Raw genomic sequence first — 18,298 nt, 5'->3', positions numbered from 1 at the left:
TGTGTGTCTGTGTGTGTCTGAGTTTGTATGGCTGACATACTGTAGAGGCTAGACTAGTTGCCTAGGGGTCTGCTCTAAGGCCAATTCAGCCTCACAAAAAGTAAAAGGTTAGATCAGGACATGAGGAGGCAACAAGCTGTACCCTTCACTGGCCCCCTCTCCCTTTCCTCACCCCTGCCCTGACTCCTTTTCCCAACTCTTTGCATTCGTTCCCTATTTCCTGTGTCCCTCTAAGGCTCTACCGTTTTGCTGAAGTTTTCCTGTGATTGTCAAGATTTAATGAAACTGACTTTAGTTGTGGTAATTCAGCATCCTTATTCACAAAACCACTTTTTCTTCCTTCCTGTCAAAACAGCTCCTTTTTTGAACATCAAATTATGGCTTTAAACAATTTAATTTCATGTGTCCAACAGATTAAGAGCATAGCTCCAGACAGCACAGATGTTATCTGCTCACGATAGGTTAAGTTTCTACATGATTCCCTCTCCAAAGCAGCATCAGAGATAACTATCTAAAGAAAACTTGTTCCAGTTGTGGTAGACTGGAATGTGCTACCAGCTATAACCAGACTATAGTCTGATTCAATATGAAGGGATGATAAGTTACAGCGAGACCAATACCTTTGCCCTTTTGATCTGTCAGCATTGAAAAAACAAATTGTGACAATTCTGACTTGATTTCTTTTTTTTTTTTTGCTTAACATGCTACATCTTCACAACACGCTCTAATGCAGACCATGGACATGTCTTTTTTTTTCTAAGTCATATTTTCCATTTGGTCTACATACTTGCATATTATTACTTACATAAAATATTTCTAGCATTTTGTTACATGATCAATCGGAATCAATTAACAAACAGAGTAGAGAACGGGGCAATCTCTTATGAGATATCATGATTGAAAGAATAGTTTGACATTTTGGAAATATGCTCATTTCACTCTCATGGAGCTGAAGTTAAGAAGCAATTAGCTTAGCTTTGCAAAAAGCCTGGAAGCAGAGGAAACAGTCACCTGAATCTCACTGCAGTGCAAAAAAAAAAAAAAATCTGCCTCTAAAGTCATTCATCAATGTGCTGTATTTACATTCGTGATATCACCTGGTGTAATGAAACTTTGTGAGACGTAATGTTGTGCAATGTAGCATTGTATGGCGTCAGGTTGTTAATTTCTTGGCAGATAACAGCACAATGACTTCCCAGACTATTGTTGTCACCGTGAGGTTGTGTCAAAAAATACTTACAGCATGTATTACCTGTAAAATCATAAATGAATGATTTTACATGTCTGTATATAAATGGATTAAAAAAACAAAAATTTTTGTTTGAAAAAAGTTTTTCTGGCGTGTCTTGAGCCTGTTCACCAGGGTATTCACATGCGCCTTGAGTGATCCGATCACACATGTTCAGAATGCGTGTCCACTGACCGCTTGCGATCAGATCTCATTTCCCTTCTCATTGTGCAAATAATCACGTAGCCTACATCAATTCATTCCTCATCATAGCAGAATACTGCTGTGGGAGTGTGAGCTCCGCGTAGGGGAGAGTTGACGAGAGTCTGGCTGCATAAACACAGTGACAGGGCTAACTATTAGCATCACATCACTCACGTTCCCTAATGGTAATTAACAGTTTTAGCAACAGAGTCGAGCCGATTCAGTGTCAGTGTGAGTTTGTAGGAACAATTTAACAGCTGCTAATGTGTTACCTTGTGCTAACTGAGCAGACGTTGAACTGACTTTTCACTGGGAGGAGAGTGACTCTATAAACGACTATTAAGTGCTGTGACTAACCTGAGTAACTGCAGCAACAGAAAGTTTGCTTATCTTTCAGGGAGTCAGATAAGCAAGGATGTAAGATGAGAGGCAGTCCTTCAATGTGGCCCAGACCACCTCTGAATGAGGTCTGAAAGATCAGATCTAAGATGCAATGAGTTGGGTACATTCACACCTGGACTTAAAACTGTTTGTGATCCAATCACCAAAGACGCACGTGACATGACAGTGATATTGATCTTTTTATGTAACAACGGCAAGAATGCAAATAAGCGTGTTTCCCAAAATGTCACACTGCCTTTACAAAAGAGACTCATGATGTGAGATTAATTAAAAAAGAAGAGTTTGAAAATCACTCACGGTTGGCAGAGCTTGACCAGGTCTTGGTCTGTGGTCCCCGGATGGAGGCCGCGGATGTACAGGTTAGTTTTACTCAGCTGTTCCCCTCCCCCACTGCTGTTGCTGCTACTGTTAGTGTTGGGACTGGGGGGCGCCATCTGATGGCCGGAGGACACATAGGCCTGCTGCAATAAGAAAGAAACAGAATTAGTTGACTGTGCATGATCACACAGAAGAAGTCACCATGAATACTTGATATTCCCAAACACAAGGAAACATCGGACAAGCACAGCCATGTCAGTTATTATTCAATGTGAATAAAACTCAAAAGGTGTTTAGAGATGTTGATAGATAGAAAGTAATCCTGTATGAGACGGATGATTTTGTGGGAGCTGTGAAAAATGATATCATACGGCCCTCATGTCAACACTCACCAATAGTGCTTTCTGAGGGGAATGTGGGGCCTCTTGGCTGCCTACTCCATATAGGGAAAAGGGGCCTCTTATGCTTCTCTGTGTTGAGTAACTTCTTTTTTACTTTAGGAACCAAAAAAATCTTGCACATCAAGACCAAAGCTTTAAAGGTCCAAAGTGAACACTGAGTCAGTCTGATAATGCAGAATGATGGATGTGAACTATTTTTATACTTTAGCTCCGTCTCTCATTTTATTTATTCTTCTGAAAGCAGGTATTTCTAAATGAATAGCTGCCATCTGTTCAAGTTTGCATTTCAATCATCCCCCTGACATTTCCCTCTCAAACAGTATCTGAGGTTAACAGTTAAGATCCTGACCAGCAAGATGCAGAAACAGGGTTTAGTTCAGTCGGAATTACATATATAGTCCATTGATCAAAACATGGTAGAAACAAGAGAATTCAAAGAGATTAGTGTCATCAGCACACCTGGAGTTTGATACTGCATGACAGTATATAGTAACATGCTCATGTTGCGACCACCTGTCATGATCTGATATCGACCTCAACCACTACTGAACCTCCTTCTCATTTCCCATGTTGGCTTATTTTGTTTCATCATTCTTCGAGGACTAAGTGCCGGTGAATACTAGTCATAAACTATGGCAGTCAACTGGTGGATGACTCACCACTATGAACATGAAAAGCTGTTGCACAACAACCTCCTCTCACTATGGGATTGTGGCTCTCCTTGGAGAAATCAAACAAAAGATTATGTAACCATGAGAGGAATATTTTTTTATTGGGATAAATGCAGTTTCATTATCACTTTGAAAAAAAGACAGCTCTTTCCAGGAATAGATCTACTGGCTGTTTTCCAAATAAAAAACTGAGGCAATAAATAGCAATACTTGAGTGCAGACCAGGCTCGCCAGAACTGGCAAATATTGTGTCTGTTTGCTGCAAGAAAATGACTTTAATCACATTAAACTAACAGCCAAATGTTTTCATTCAGTGTTGGTCGAAGACATAAGAGCAAACATGCTTTCTGCCTGAACCCAGCGCAGTGAGAGGCAGAGCGTCTCATTTGAGAGAGCGATTGGACAGAGGCGACAAGGGGACAATGGGTTAATTTCAGGAGAGCGGAGAGGGTCACTGATCAGACTGGTGGTGTTTAGGAAAAGCCCAGCAGGAAGTCACGGTCACACCAGGACCACCAGCAATGTCCACCAATCCCGCTAATTAGATGCCATCCATAAGGCATGGAGCCCCTCTCAGACAGCCCCTCTGACCTCTACTTTGCCAGCAGCACAACAGCCGTTTCAACAACAGGCTCGTTTCTCTGAGAATAATCCTCTCTTCCTGTACTGCTGAATAAACCTGAAAAGTTTGCGTGTGTTTGCTCGTGTTGGATGAGATGGAGACACGACCTGCTCAAAGTAAAACAAAGAAAAGAGGCGTGTGCGTTCTTTCCTTTCATCAATTTCACTCCAGGGATATTTACACATGTCCGTCAATGAACAGCAGGATGTCTTATGACTACATTTTAAATATTGCACACAATTAAAAACAACTGCATACAGTATATATAATTTTTTAAGATTATGTATCTATTTATATAAACTTGTTGATAAATGTTACATATAGATATATGTATATGTAGATGTACTTGTTATATAGTTTGCATCTTATTCCACTTTTCCACCAAAGTTTGTGTGTATGCAGGTTTTTTAATCATAGGAAAACCCGCTTAAAAAAGGCAATAGACTCTTTTCCCATTGCCAGTAGACCAGAACTACGTAAATGGCTCTGCAGCAGATGAGTATACCTCTCTGTGTTTTTTTCTTACTAAAGTGTGACTTTCAACGTCATGAACACGCCACAAAACAGGTTAGTAAACAGTAGAAAGCCACATGGTGGCCAGTAAAAATGTTTACAGCGGTTTCTTTTTATATCTCTTAGTTATTCAGTCTCTCTCTCAAACTCAGTGCCAACTTCATTTTCAGCAACACTTGAGTGCTGCTTGAACATTGACTGATGGTATTTTGTGGCAGCCCGTTATTCCATCTTGCTGGCAAATGGCCTAAAATTAGCGCGTCCACTAGGGTGTCCTATTTCCATCACTGCCGATCGGACCAGATCAGAGCTGGAGCCGAAGAATACCTGTCACTGCTGCAGAGTCATTAAGTCCGGGAGTGAATGCCAACTGTAACCTTTCCAATTAAAAAAGCCAGATGTTAGCGGATGTTAGTGGGTTTTTTGTGCAGTGGGAGACGGGCTATAAAGGGATACTTTGAACCAGCTTTTTTATCATAACAATGTGGGTAGTGTGTGTATGTTAACTGAACTATGTTAAACTTCCCTTCATCTTGTTAGCACCATAATGTCCCTGCTCATTTGCCAGCCTGGCTCTTGAGCTGCTGTCCAAACTACAGACTGTACTTCCTCATTTCTGTATGGCCACCATCACCACGGGCACAGAGGGTATAGAGACAGATTGAGATAGAGACACCCCACCACCACCAATACCACCCCTCTCAAACTCAGACCCAACTCCAAAAAAACTGTAAAACTAGGCAGTGCTGACGAAATATAAACCAAGATTCTGTTACTGCATTGCCTACTTCTCACTAAGAAATGTTTTCAAAAACATTTTTAGTGTACTGTTTGGCTGTTATATGAAAACCTGTGAACAGGAAGTGGGCACCATACTGTTTCCTGCATTGTAAAAACAGAGGCTGAAAATAATTAGATGAAAGGGTAAAATTAAGCAGCACTGATCAACTATAAACCAAGGTTATGTTACTGTATTGCTTAATACTCGCTTCGAATCTTAGTAGAAACATATTTTAGCCTACTGTCTAACTGTAATACAAGATCGTTTGCTACCATCCAGCCGCCATATTGTTTTCGGACAAGCAACTCGCATAACAACACCCACCAGTGGGAGACTCAATTGGTCCTATCATGTAGCGCAGTAAATTCTGCTCGTTGGAGGTTTTCTCCCTCTTGAACAAAAGCAAATGCCACGGCCCTTTTTCTCTCATTTCTCTGGTTATGTAGCACCAACTTCAAAAGTATTTGTGTCTTTCTACTGCATTGACAGCCCTGTTTTATTAAAAGACCATCTTTCAACTAGTGAAAAACTTCTTCAACTATTGCTACCAGGACCACCCACACTTTGTGTTTTCGTTCTTGCTTAAAATGAGAAAGATCCAGATAGAAATTTTGCACAACACAATAAACTATGGCCTGAAAAAAATCAATGTCTTTCTTACAATGAACTGAGCTGCATTATCTTGTACACTTGTTTCTTTTATTCAGTCAATTGTCCAACCCTGTTAATTTGAATGATAAATAAAGCACCCTCCATTGTTAATTCCTGTCAGACCACAACATTTGCAGGACCGGCAGAAAACATACAAACACAGCACGAGCCTGCCTGAAAGAGTTTATCTATCTTGTCACAGTGTAGTTCATGATGAATACATTTTTGGAGGCAGCTAATTTGTGAATGAAAGGACGGGACAGCAGAGACCTGTAATCTCGTTCACACACTCTTAACCAGAGTGCCAAGTCCCAATCAAGCTCCGGACTGTACAAAGAGCACACCACTGCAACAAAACCCCTTAAATTGCCAGTCTGCAACCACACCATATGCATACACACCCACTCATACACACTTAAACTGCTGTAGCATGCTTGATTGTAAAATCTTTATAAGTTGAATATGATCTCAAGTCAAAATATATAATTTATGACCTTTGACTGCTTACAAAATATCATAATAAACATCCCAAACTGAACTAATCAGATTTGAGGTACAAAAGCTGCTGCCTTGCTGATTGGTGATTGCATTTCAGGCTATGCATTTGATTTGCATGTGTTCTGTTGAAACCCTATGCTGAAACACCACTTTCCTCCATTGTTTTTTGATTAGTTGATCAGTAGTTGCTGAGAGGGTAACATGAGCTTAGAAACAAATAAATCATGTTTCCAATCTAAGACTGCAGCTTTCACCTCTGGGAAATTATGATGGGCCAAGGTAATGTCTTCAAATTGATTGTTTGGTCCAACCAACAGTCCAAAATCCCCAGAGATATTCAGTACACAATGGCAGAAAACATAGAGCAGCAAGACTTGAGGAAATAGAAACAGTAAAAGGTTTTATCTTTGCTTAATAAATGACTGATTGACTGATCTATTAAGCCACTAATCATTTAAGCACTAATACTTTTCTCCTATTTAACAGATGAATAGATCTTTTATCAAACATTCAGTCCCCTCAGAAATCAGTTTTCGTCAACTTCAAACTTCATTAGACTAAAACTAAGATATCTGATTAGTTTCAGTAACTCTATGTTTTAATGACAGTTCTTTTCAATCTTAATACATAGTCCAAGCATTACAGTTGGGTATTTCCTGCTACTGACATGACCCTTAAACCATCTGAAACCTAAACCTCAGGACACCACATATGGGGTTTGACGTGTTTGCATTTCACCTCCCCTGCTGAACCACTCCAAATTCATAACAAAAGGCTCAAAAAATATCACTGGATATTTTTAGGACCAAACTTAAGATAAAAATCGAGAACACTGCTATAAATAAAACCATTTCCTCTACCTTGATGTAAACTCACATCAATACTCTGAAGCCGCCAGGAAGTTGTCTTTCTCAAATACTGCAGGCTGTGGGTGCTGACTGACTTTAATCTATCAATATATCAAAAAACGTACAGTTTCATTTTTAGTGTTGACATCAAAATAAGCTATCAAGAGTGAGTCATTCATATAGACACTGTGAACGGCCACTGCTGTACTCTGTTTAGATTTTCCAGTCTCACTCCACCTCTGTTTTTATCTCCGTCCCCCCCTGTGGGGGCTTCTCCAGCCGACCTCAGTTTGACCCACAGAATTCCATGGATTTCCTGGTTGCTGGGGGGTCCGCCCGCCTTTCCATGTCCTGGCTGCCTGTCTTCTCCTGAGGCAGGAAAGAGCCATGGCTGTCTGACCAGCTGACCGACTTACATGCTTATGCACAGATTTATAGCCTGGCTGAATGAGGACGCAGCTTCCGGCTTGTATAGAGTTACACCACTGAGCTGCCGCTTTGCACCGGCTCCACTTTAGGACCGACAAGGAAAATGAGTCAAGGGAAAATAAGTCAGTGCTTAAAATTTTCACCTCTGAAGCATCGGCTTCTGAAGCCTTGCCATGTTGATAAAAATTATACTAACAAAAATGTATTTTACTACTCATTTGTCATACTCTTAGATATCTATGGAAAAATGTATTTTTACATTAGCTGAGGGTTAGGTGAGGACTGTGAGTATAGTAAAGCTGCAGTATAGCGGCAGGCAGGAAATCCTCTGTATCTGCTACTGATCTTATCACACAGCCATTTGAATTAGGAGCTCTGCATTCCAACCAGGTGACAGGGACACCGAACTCACGTCCAGACTCGTTCCTGAAACCTCCTTCCTTTCCGTCTCTTACCCTCCCCTTCCTTTTGTCTTTTAATAGGCAGCTATTAATCTTCAAACTGTCTCTGTCTACTCTGTCTCTTAATGTTGTTGATCTCACCTTGATGCATACGCTTTGTGCAAATGCACATGCATGTATGGTTTCCAAGTCAGGTCAGGTGGCCAAAGCCTGGGAGCTTGGAAACAGATACCGACAAACACTGGCCCTCAGCTCAGCTAGAGATCTAACAAAATGTGAGGCACACCGAGTGTCTGGCATCACTGCGGTACTTGGCATCAGATTTCTGACAGCTGTGCTTTCTCCAAGGACTCTGCCTCCCTCTCTACCTGTTCACCTTGGCCAGATCATGCGGCTGGCAGCTGAAGTTGGGGACCAATCCAAACCATCAGACACATTAAACAAAGCGATAGATAAACATATAACTGGCGGAGGGCCAGAAGGACAAAGGCGAAGGTACAGAAGAGTACAGTGAGGAGAGTCACTGCAGCGGAACAGCTGGTTTAATATACAAATGAGAAAAGTATCCCTGTAGACAACGATTATTTATGGATGTAATGCATTTCCTGTTGTTGAGTTGTTACAACATGAATTTCCAAGCATATCTAATATGTTTTCAGTGTGTTTAAGACAAAGGAATTATCTTTGCCATATACAGAAAATATAACTAAAGCAAGATTATCATGTCGTTATTGCACCCTGAATTCTGAGGCAGACACCAATCAATAACTGAAAACGTAAGCGTTTAAAAAATGATACTTTGGCAGATTAATACTTCAGCAGGTAGAGTTTTTTAACATAAAACAGAGTCTTGATACAGATCCCTTACATGTTTTTTTTTTAACTGTGATCAAGATACATACTGAGCGGGACATATTACAGTGTAAAAATTACCTTGTTCACTTAAGGACAAAACATTTAATGGAGAAACTGTTCCTTAATTACCTATGACATGTCATCGACAAAATCCAACTTTCTTTTCAATACACATGAATTGTCTTGAATTCATAATGGCCATTAAATTTGGTTTTAAAAGACAAACTTGTGATTAAGATCTTAAGTGTTGGGTTACCAGCAGGCAGTCACCACAGACTCTATAAAATAATGCACAAAGCTACTGTGACGTCACCCATTTGCTTGTGGACTCCCATTTTGAAAGTTCAAGTTTGCATTTTGGAATCAAAAGTGACCCAAGGTGTTAATATTTGAATGTGAGTGTGGAGCTGACGAGGAGCGAGGGATGAATCTGTATGAGAGCTTGAGGGATGCCTGGCAGCCTGTCACTAAAAGCAACCACGCCCTGAATTATGCATAACTTTAAGCCTTAATAAAATGGTATAAACAGGTAAGTTATATAAAAATTCATCTGCCATAGTTCACATGAGTGGGAAAACTAGCTTTAGAGACCAGACTGTAAACATGTTTATTTCTTAGGGCTGCCCCCGAATATTCGACCAAATATTAGTCGACCAGAAAGGTCATTAGGTGGCAAGATTTTATTATTAGCTTAGTCGCAAAAAAATGAAACAAAAAAAACGTGAAACTCTATTAGAAGCTGCACCTTGTCAAAATAAATCAAAGCCTATATGACTGGACCATGTGGGAATTTAATTTGAAAGGAAGGACACAGGAAGTCTCCACGCTCAGCAGTCAGACAGGAGTCAGGTTAATTTCAAAGGCTGGTACCTGCAGTTATCACACAGGCTGGTTAATAACATGTCGGGCAGGAAATCCAAAGTGTGGGATCATTTTGAGAAGGTGAAGGACGAAACCAAGGTTATATGTAAACTCTGCAGGCAAACATTTGCCTGTCATTCGTCGACTACAAACATGACGTATCATCTGAAGCATGTTAGTAGCTACATGCCAATTAGCCATTTGCACAATCATTACTGCTTTGCCAACAGCGTCATTAACAGGCGGCTCGCTCAGTGTGTGACGTGCACTTGTAGATAAAATATAGGCCTATATTAATGAAGGTTCATTAGTACGGTTTTGTCTTTCTCTGTAATGTAGCACAGTGTTAACAATGTTACTGATACTATTCTTTCTCAGACCTTGAACTCAAACCATTGTGTTGCCCCGCTCAAAATATATCATTTAATAATCAAATTAATATCATAAACATACAGGCGACTAGTCTATTAATGGCCCTAAATGACGACTATTGATCGACTAGAAAAATTCTTATTTAGGGGCAGCCCTATTATTTATGCTGTAGTTGGGCATTTTAACATGGTTGTCTATGGGGTTTGACTCGCCTTTGGAGTCAGCCTCAAGTGGTCATTCTAGGAACTGCAGTTTTTGGCATTTCAATGTTTGCTCTATTTGGAAGTTGCTCTGCTCCTAGCTTCAAGCTACACTGAATGAATTTTTGACCACCAGGGAGAACACAAACTCTAAAAACTATCGCCATTGCATTAAAGTTTGTATGGCTCATGTGTTGGCAGTTACCTACTAACACATCTGACAATAACGGAGCAACATCATTATCCCAATGGGGCCATGCCTCTGGCAACCTGATGAGTTCAAGTCCAATATTTTGGTGATGCACTGATCAGATATGCCCCAGTGGCACCAATGTAATTGATGTCATTACTCTGTGTGTTAGTTACATTCATTCATTATCAACAGGCTGCAAACACAATTTTAAGCGCCACAGCATCTCTGTGTTTCCTTACAGACATTCGATTTTATGCAGCTGTATCGCTAACATTCACATTATTCACTCGAGTCAGTATGTTTGCCTTTAACTGCCGTTTGGTGCTGGGAAGGTCGTGTACAGTGGTTTTATCAGAGCTTGTTTGATGGAAAGAGCTGCCTGCTGCTGCTGGAAACAGGATTAATGAGAGCTGTGAGACTCAACCCTGCTGTAAATGTGTGGGCTGTAAAAACTAGCTAAAAGGCATTGTACAGCTTCAGCCTTGTCAAAGGAAAAGTTCACCTACGTGCACAGTCATTTGGTTCTTCAAAGATTCAAGGTGAAACTTGTAACTGATAGAATAACTGTCTTTCTAAAGGTAACCTTTCACTTTCAGAGCAGCTGGTCTAAATACTGATGTGTGGATGTGAACAAATCTTGTTCAAGATTTAATTGTTTGGTTCTGTATATTTCTTGTGGAATAATCTACCCATAAATCTGAAACTGTGTCACAAAGCACATTTAAAGTGGCCACAAAGAACTGCCAACAATATGTAGCATATTCAATTTTAATTTCTAACTTTTTATGACCACTAAAACAACAAGAGCATGTTGTCATAGCTACCCAGCTGCCTGCTATTTATATGTTGATTGTCCTGTTTGCACTTAATGTCTTGTTGATGTTTTATCTTGTGCTGTCTTAAGTGTTTATGAGAGCACCACTATGGAATAAAGCCTTCAGGCTTTATTGTGTTTACATCCTCTGTGATTGTTAATGTATGTGAAGAGTGAGGTGCAGCGCTCTAGTCATGTCTCCATTGAAATTTCAAGTTTAAGTCAAACCATGGTTTCAGATTTTTTATGCAAAACCCTCATCAATAGTAAAGAACACATATCTATTTAAATCTTTAGTAAACGCATGTTTTAGGTGGACTGTCAATGGGGTGTGAAGAATGTGTGAGGTCAAATGTTTTAATTGGATGCTTAGTTTTTATTTCAGTGTAATGTTTTCAGGTGCTTGGGGTTTCTCATGTTTTTGCCCATTTACTACGCACCCACAAACAAAGTAACACATGCTTTTAGATTGATGTTGTACCTCCCAGACATCAGTTGGTTTCACTTCATGTCATCATGATAGGAAAATATACTTGCACAAACTTGAATCTTGTTTGACACAGTGCGGGTATGGTAATCAATCACACTGTACATTTCATCTGCTTTACTTTTTTTGGTCAACGATACACTGTTGCCACGGGGTAAGACAGACTTATTCAGAAACTGTTTGGAAAAATCCCCTTGAACACTTGACATCTGACATTTTAGTGGCACTATCCTGTAAAAGAACATCTAATTCAGAACTATAAGCATTCAGGGTCATCATAAGCCAGGTTTCCATTAAAGTGTCAACTGAATTTTAAGCAAACTTTTGAAATGTTGCAAAAAGGAAATGCAAAATAGATGCGCTTCTATCAGCTGGTTTGGAGAAAATAAATTAGGCTCTGCAAAGTGTAGTTTTATCAGAGGGTGGCTTTATGCATGGCTGTAATCAGCCGGTAAACAGAGCAGAAGAAGTAGAGGTTGCATACCAAAAACAAAACAAGTTGACATGGCCATCTAACCCATCTACAAGAGAAAAATTGAGAGACATCTTCAGTCATTTGTTTTAATTGTTCTTTTATGTTAGCTTGTGTTGGTCATGATTCATTCTGTATGGATAGACAAAAGCTCAGTTTCCACCAAGCAGTACAGTATGGTTCAGTTCAGTTCAGTTCAGTATGCTTTTCTTTCATTTCCACTGTGAAAAGTTGTGGATGGTACCAATAGAACCAATTTGTACCGTCCCCATTTTTTTGTCCCCCCTCTGTTGGGGTACCTTGCACACAGATCCAGTACTAAAAGGTGGAGCTGTGAACACTGCAGACTGTTGATTGGTCAATGGCAGACGGTCACTCTTGCTCAGGGCTGAGTTGTGGCTGGTTTAAGGCTTGTGTAACCACCGTTCATACCATGGCAAGTTTTACATACTTCAGTGAACTATAACTGTAAAATGAAATGATGTTTTGCTGCTTCTCACAGCAGCTGTAGTAAACAGACTTCTGGTCCCTGTAGGTACCATGTCAGAAGGGTTATTTTTGGTTCCAAAGGTACAATGCCAAAAGTGTTTGGTGGAAACAGGGCTAAAGACGAAAACATCTGATCAGTGATGTGGGTAAAATGTTCGCTAGATCAGAACTTATTCGGCAAAGGCATTTCCATATTCCATTTAGCGCCTCAACTCTTTTTTGACAAAGGCAAAAAACACTTCAAGCAAGCATAACTTTTTTCCACAATTGAAAATTTATCAAATTTTTCAGTTTCCATACAGTTTTTCTAATGTGGTACTCTAAGATGTGAACTTGATCAATTCTTTCACCAAAAAGGTTCCTGTTTTGCTGCCAGCTATCAACTCCCTGACCCCCAATAAAGCCAACATACTGCTCTGCTACAATGTTTACAACTGGTGTTCACAAATATTCATCACGATAACCAGTGATCCATCTGTGGAAGCGAGACAGTGTTAATTATTAACCATTTAAATGGAATGAAATTTCCTTCAAGGCCACATCACTGTATATGACAATGAAATATGCTTTAAAAGTCCATATAATTGCATTAACAGTCTTTTTCAAGCTAAAGTTATCTAAAGTAAAAGGATTTATTAATAGCTGCGATTTCCTTGCAGGTTGCTGGTGTAGTTAAAATGCTCTCGCTTCCAGTGTCCAGAGCAGAGTGATTAATCACTGCCTGCTTAAAATAAACCCTTGTGATTGGACAGTTTACCTGTGAATTGTTGAAGGGCATGATTTGAGTCACCAACGCAGGCAGGCTAAACACAAACTGGCAATGCTGAACCTGATCAAGTTTTTAAACAGTAATTGTTACTTATTATAGTGTATATAGTATATAGATAATCAATGAGCCATTACTAAGAGACTTCATTAATTTCAAGGGACCTTTTCACAGCAACATATGTCAACATATTTGCATGATTCATAATATAAATTATATATGATTATTGCAGCAATTTCTTGGTAAATTTTACTCTGGATTGATTTTTTTGCCTGCTAATGAACGGTATTCTCTTTGCGGCTAACACAAAAACAGACTCCATGTTGATAAGCCACAAGCACAGGATCGGACTCACATGACGAACCTGCTTTACCGAACAAACTTATTCTGATCAAGGTATTTATGTGAGGTATTCATGTCACAAAGTAAAAATCAATCCTGTCCTCTATGTGTTGTGTGCCTGTATGTCAATGTGTGAGCTTTTTAACAAGCCTCTTTTTGTTTGAAAGCAATGTTTTAAATTTAAGATATTCCACTTCTGCCACACACTGCAGTCAAACTCTGACTGTTGTCAAAGAGTAATGTCACACAAGTAAAGAAGACTCCCTGGCAAGAATTAGGAAACACTGGTGACGCCTGTAAGCTTGTGCACGTGAAAGTGAAAGGGTGAAAGAAGCATGGGAGACTTCACTTCTGCTATTCTGCCATGTCTGAACTTTTAGTGAAACCCTTTGAATCTGTGTGACAATTTAATGCTCCAATTCATGTGTTTCTTTCACTTCTACCTGATGGATTATGTGTTGAAGCATCCAGATCTTTAAATCTCAGAGATAACTTGACATTAAAAAAGACTCCCACAAACATGAGAACAAAAATCTGATTGACGAGTACAAAAACAAGCCATTCAATGAGCCCCCGAGTGAGACGTGTGATACCTTGAGAAGCGACAAGCCGCCTCCTGCTATTTTTCCATCCAGGAAGCTTTACGCGGAAACCGACCAAATTTGATTTGAGAACATTAATTCTATTTATTTGAGGGAGGAAATGAGGTGCTGAGTCAGGGGAGGAGCAGCTGGGTTAAAGCACAACAGCAACCAAACGTCTCTGAGTCGTCGGGCTCGGTAATCACCTCACACGCACAAAGAGCGCTTTTCTTACCCCTTGGCGTGTTCAGTTTGTGATCAGGCTTTTATTTTGTGTACTTGGGCGGCTCAGGTATGGCGGAATGTGAGCAAGAGATAAAAAAGAATGAGGAGGTGGATGTGGGAGGTGGAAACGTTAGGAATCACAGCACAGGAACTTGACCTCTCTGTGAACTTTAGCTCCACAAAATAGAGAAGCTTGGGACCACTAAAGCAGCTGGAGGAGAAAACTTGACTTCCCTTTACATTCTTTATTTAATGCCTGTCTTCATGCTTAATTTGTATGTAGCAGATCAGCAGGTCTTTACCTTCTTCATTGCAAGTACTCCTAAATTAATACACATTAGGTCACGGACGCCTATTTGATAAGATTTCACTTTAGGATCGCCATCTGAAAAGATGTTGGTTGTTATACATGATTAAGGCCACAGTGCTATAGTTGCCAGCTACAGTTTGGAGGAAGTGAAACCTATGATCAGCATAGTCGCTCTTATGACTCTTACTCACATTAGGCTCACTTCTTTTGTAAATTAATTTAATATTAAAAAGAATTACGATTCCCTGTTTTTCCACGGAGCCCCTAGAAGATACTTCGGTTAAGAACAACTTCAGTAGATGTTTATAATGTATTATTTTGTACCATATTGTTTATTTAGCTAATGTTTTACAGCATGTAACATCAAGTTATTTGGTCAAAAATAATGTGACATTTGATTTTCTCCATATCGCACAGGGTAAAAATTGACAGTGAGGGCATGCAGTTCAGTATTTTTTAATAATCTATAAAAATAACACGGCTATAACATGACAGCGACAACTTTTCTTTTCTTGGTTAACAGTAGAGAACAGCCGAATGTCTGTAAATTAACACTGACAATAGGAGGGAGCGAGAAAGGCCCACTGATACTGGTTAACTCTAAAACTGTCAGTAAGAAACTGTTATTACATTTTATGTGCATATAATGATCATATAAATATAATACCTATACCTCACTTAATTATGATTTTTTTTGCTTAAGGAAGAAGTTCGACATTTTGGGGGAAGCTCTGGTGGGTGTTATTACCTTTGGACAGAGCCAGGCTAACTTTTTCCTTCTTTGGTCTGAGCTAAGTTAGACAGCTGATGGCTGCAGCTTAACAATTAGCATACAGACGAGACAGCAGCATTAATCTTCTCATCTAACTCTCAGCAAGAAAGGGAATAAGCGAATTTCCCAAAATGTCTTATTTTTCCTTTTACTCACTGAGCTTCTGAAATATAAAACAACACTGAGTGACCCAAGGCGTATTGCAACTAGCAATTATTTTCATAATCGATTCATTTTTGTCTATATGAAATATTTTTTTAAAATACCATTTTCAAATCACCTGTCTGACCATCAGTCCAAAACACAAAGATGGGCTGTATTTACTACAATATATATGAAAAAGTAAATGCTAATGTTTGGCATTTTTGCTTAAAAACTTACTAAAACAATAAAATGATTGTTATTTTTTTTTTTAGTTTATAGACGTCAGTTGATACTGGAAGAGACAGGTGAGCTCAGCCCATATAGAATCGTTCATAAACATGGATTAGATCTTTAAAAATAAATAACTAAATAATAAAAGTGTCTATACTGAATGTCTACCTTGACAATGGCCAATCTATCCATAATCATATAATACATTTATTACACATTTGGTCAGAAACAACAGGGACCAAACTGAGAATGAAACTGCAACTGCTAACATTTACAAGACAGTCCTGATTGCTCATGCAGTGACTTTCCTTTTTAAAAGTGACATTTAACAATTTTTATTGGACCCCGGTGAGCTAAAAATGGCGTGCTCTGATTAGGGAAGGAATTATTTGTCAGATAGTCTCCTCAAAGCAGCGACATGATGTCCAATCGAGTACTAACTCAAATAAATGTCTGCAGATAAATGTATGTTCAGTAAAAACGCAATGTGAGTTCATTAAATTAAATTGCAAACCATGCGTGTGAGTGTGTGTAGAGCAAACAATTCAAACACAATGCTGTTTTCCTCAGACAGGCGCTCGTGTTGACATCAGATCTGGGAGGGATGAGCAGCCAGGCGGTGCCCAAGATCACAGAAAGACAATATGCCAATATACATTTTCCAAATGCCATTTAGAGTTCAGGAGCACACAAAAGAAGCCGGAGCAGAAGGACAGGAGGAGCTACTGTGGATCCTGTGGACGTGAAATCACAATGTCGCCATGGATAATGAAAGAGCTTTTTACCATCACTTCTAAGCCATTACAGTCCATAGATAGAAGACACATGATATGTGCAACCTACTTCTCAGAAATATAGATTTAAAGAAGCAAAAGTTGTTTTAATGCAAAAAATAGTCTCTCCTATCAGTGACCATAATAATGTAGCATTTAAAAAACAAATTTGTAATTTATGTATTTAATAAATTAAATCGTATCTTGTTAGATCAAACCTTGTTTAGAGTATCCTCCCCTCACATATTGATTGCAAAGTGACAATGTCAACATTGAATGTAACCACGAGAGCGCGATTCATAATTCTGGGAATGTAGTCATCATGGTCTGGTGGGATTTTTCAAGGGGTGGGGCATATTCCGCTTTCAGATGGGAAACGAGGAAAAAAAAAAAACTTTGCAAACTTACGCGGCGGCGGAGACAATGAAGACCTGATTTAACACTAGATATGAGTGTCCGGAGCCCGCGGAGGAAGAGGCAGAATTCATTTTGTAACATGTTCCCCTCAGCCTGCCTCTCACCCTACCCCCACTTCCACAAACACATCCAGCCACAGACGCGCTATCCCAACACGGTACAGTTACCCATAAAAGTTGCTCTCCACCATTGACTTTTTTCAAATGAGTGAGCAGAGCCCTATCGACATCCCTTACTGTACTACACACGCACAAATACTAGGAAATAAAACACCAGGCGTCCAACATGACAGGACCGAGCGGTAGCTAATTCTCCCACCTCCACAGCCCGCGGAGCACGGCGGCTCTGTACGTTGCATTTTCACTCCACGAAGTCTGAAGTTAAATTCAGTACGTTTCGCTTTTCAAGGACACTGCAGCTCACTGTCACAAGCCTTTTTCTGTCGCGACACACACGGGCGTGTTGCCCTGCAGGGCGAACAAGCCGAGAATAAGGGAAAATCCCGAAAGCGTTTACCTTTTTGCTGTTTCTGCTGTTATAGCCGTTGTATGGGTTGATTCCTGCCCTTGGCGGTACGGAGAGCAGCATTTTTCTCGGCGCTATGTCCGGAGCGGCGAGCACAGCCCAGGCTGCCAGCTGACGTCAGCAGCTGGGGAAGTGAGTGCCTGGAGTCCCGCTGCTTGACTGCAAGTGGTGCTGCTGCTGCTGCAGCAGGACAGGGGCCCCCACTGCTGGCCCCTGGGCTACTTGGGGGTCCTTCACAGGGCTACAGGAGGTCTACAGAGCAGAGGGGATTAGCTCGCCTGGACTCCATTCACCGCCCACTGTTATTTCTCTCACCAGGGAAGATTGTGGAAGAATAACTAGAAAAAGAAGCTTCTGCAAACTGTGGCTCTAAAGACAAAACGCCTGTAAATTCAGACTGTGGTGGTTTTGTCTTGGGGGGTCCTTAATTCTCTTCTTGACCTCACCTCACTTCATTAGAGATGCTCATTTATTCTTGGCTTTGTCTCCTGTAACAACAATC

General features: G+C 40.1%; 1 protein-coding gene across 3 annotated transcripts in view; it reads right to left on the bottom strand.

Moving 5' to 3' along the window:
- The window catches only part of rbms2a (RNA binding motif, single stranded interacting protein 2a), a 37,560-nt gene extending 19,578 nt beyond the window's left edge, over positions 1–17,982 (bottom strand). For 2 of the 3 annotated variants that reach the window (XM_050037879.1, XM_050037881.1), the window contains exons 1-2: positions 17,788–17,980; positions 2,132–2,295 (exon numbers count right to left, since the gene is read on the bottom strand). In XM_050037879.1, the coding sequence (XP_049893836.1) occupies positions 2,132–2,295; positions 17,788–17,859 (236 nt within the window). In that variant the 5' untranslated portion in view covers positions 17,860–17,980. Of the gene's footprint in view, positions 1–2,131; positions 2,296–17,787 lie in introns of all 3 variants that reach the window. The other variant, XM_050037880.1, reaches the window with a different exon arrangement.
- Between the last annotated feature and the right edge of the window lie 316 nt (positions 17,983–18,298).

Source organism: Epinephelus moara, chromosome 24 (genome assembly GCF_006386435.1).
Source record: "Epinephelus moara isolate mb chromosome 24, YSFRI_EMoa_1.0, whole genome shotgun sequence".
NCBI lineage: Eukaryota > Metazoa > Chordata > Actinopteri > Perciformes > Serranidae > Epinephelus > Epinephelus moara.
The sequence above is the reverse complement of the archived record's forward strand: the minus strand, read 5'-3'. Positions and strand labels throughout refer to the sequence as shown.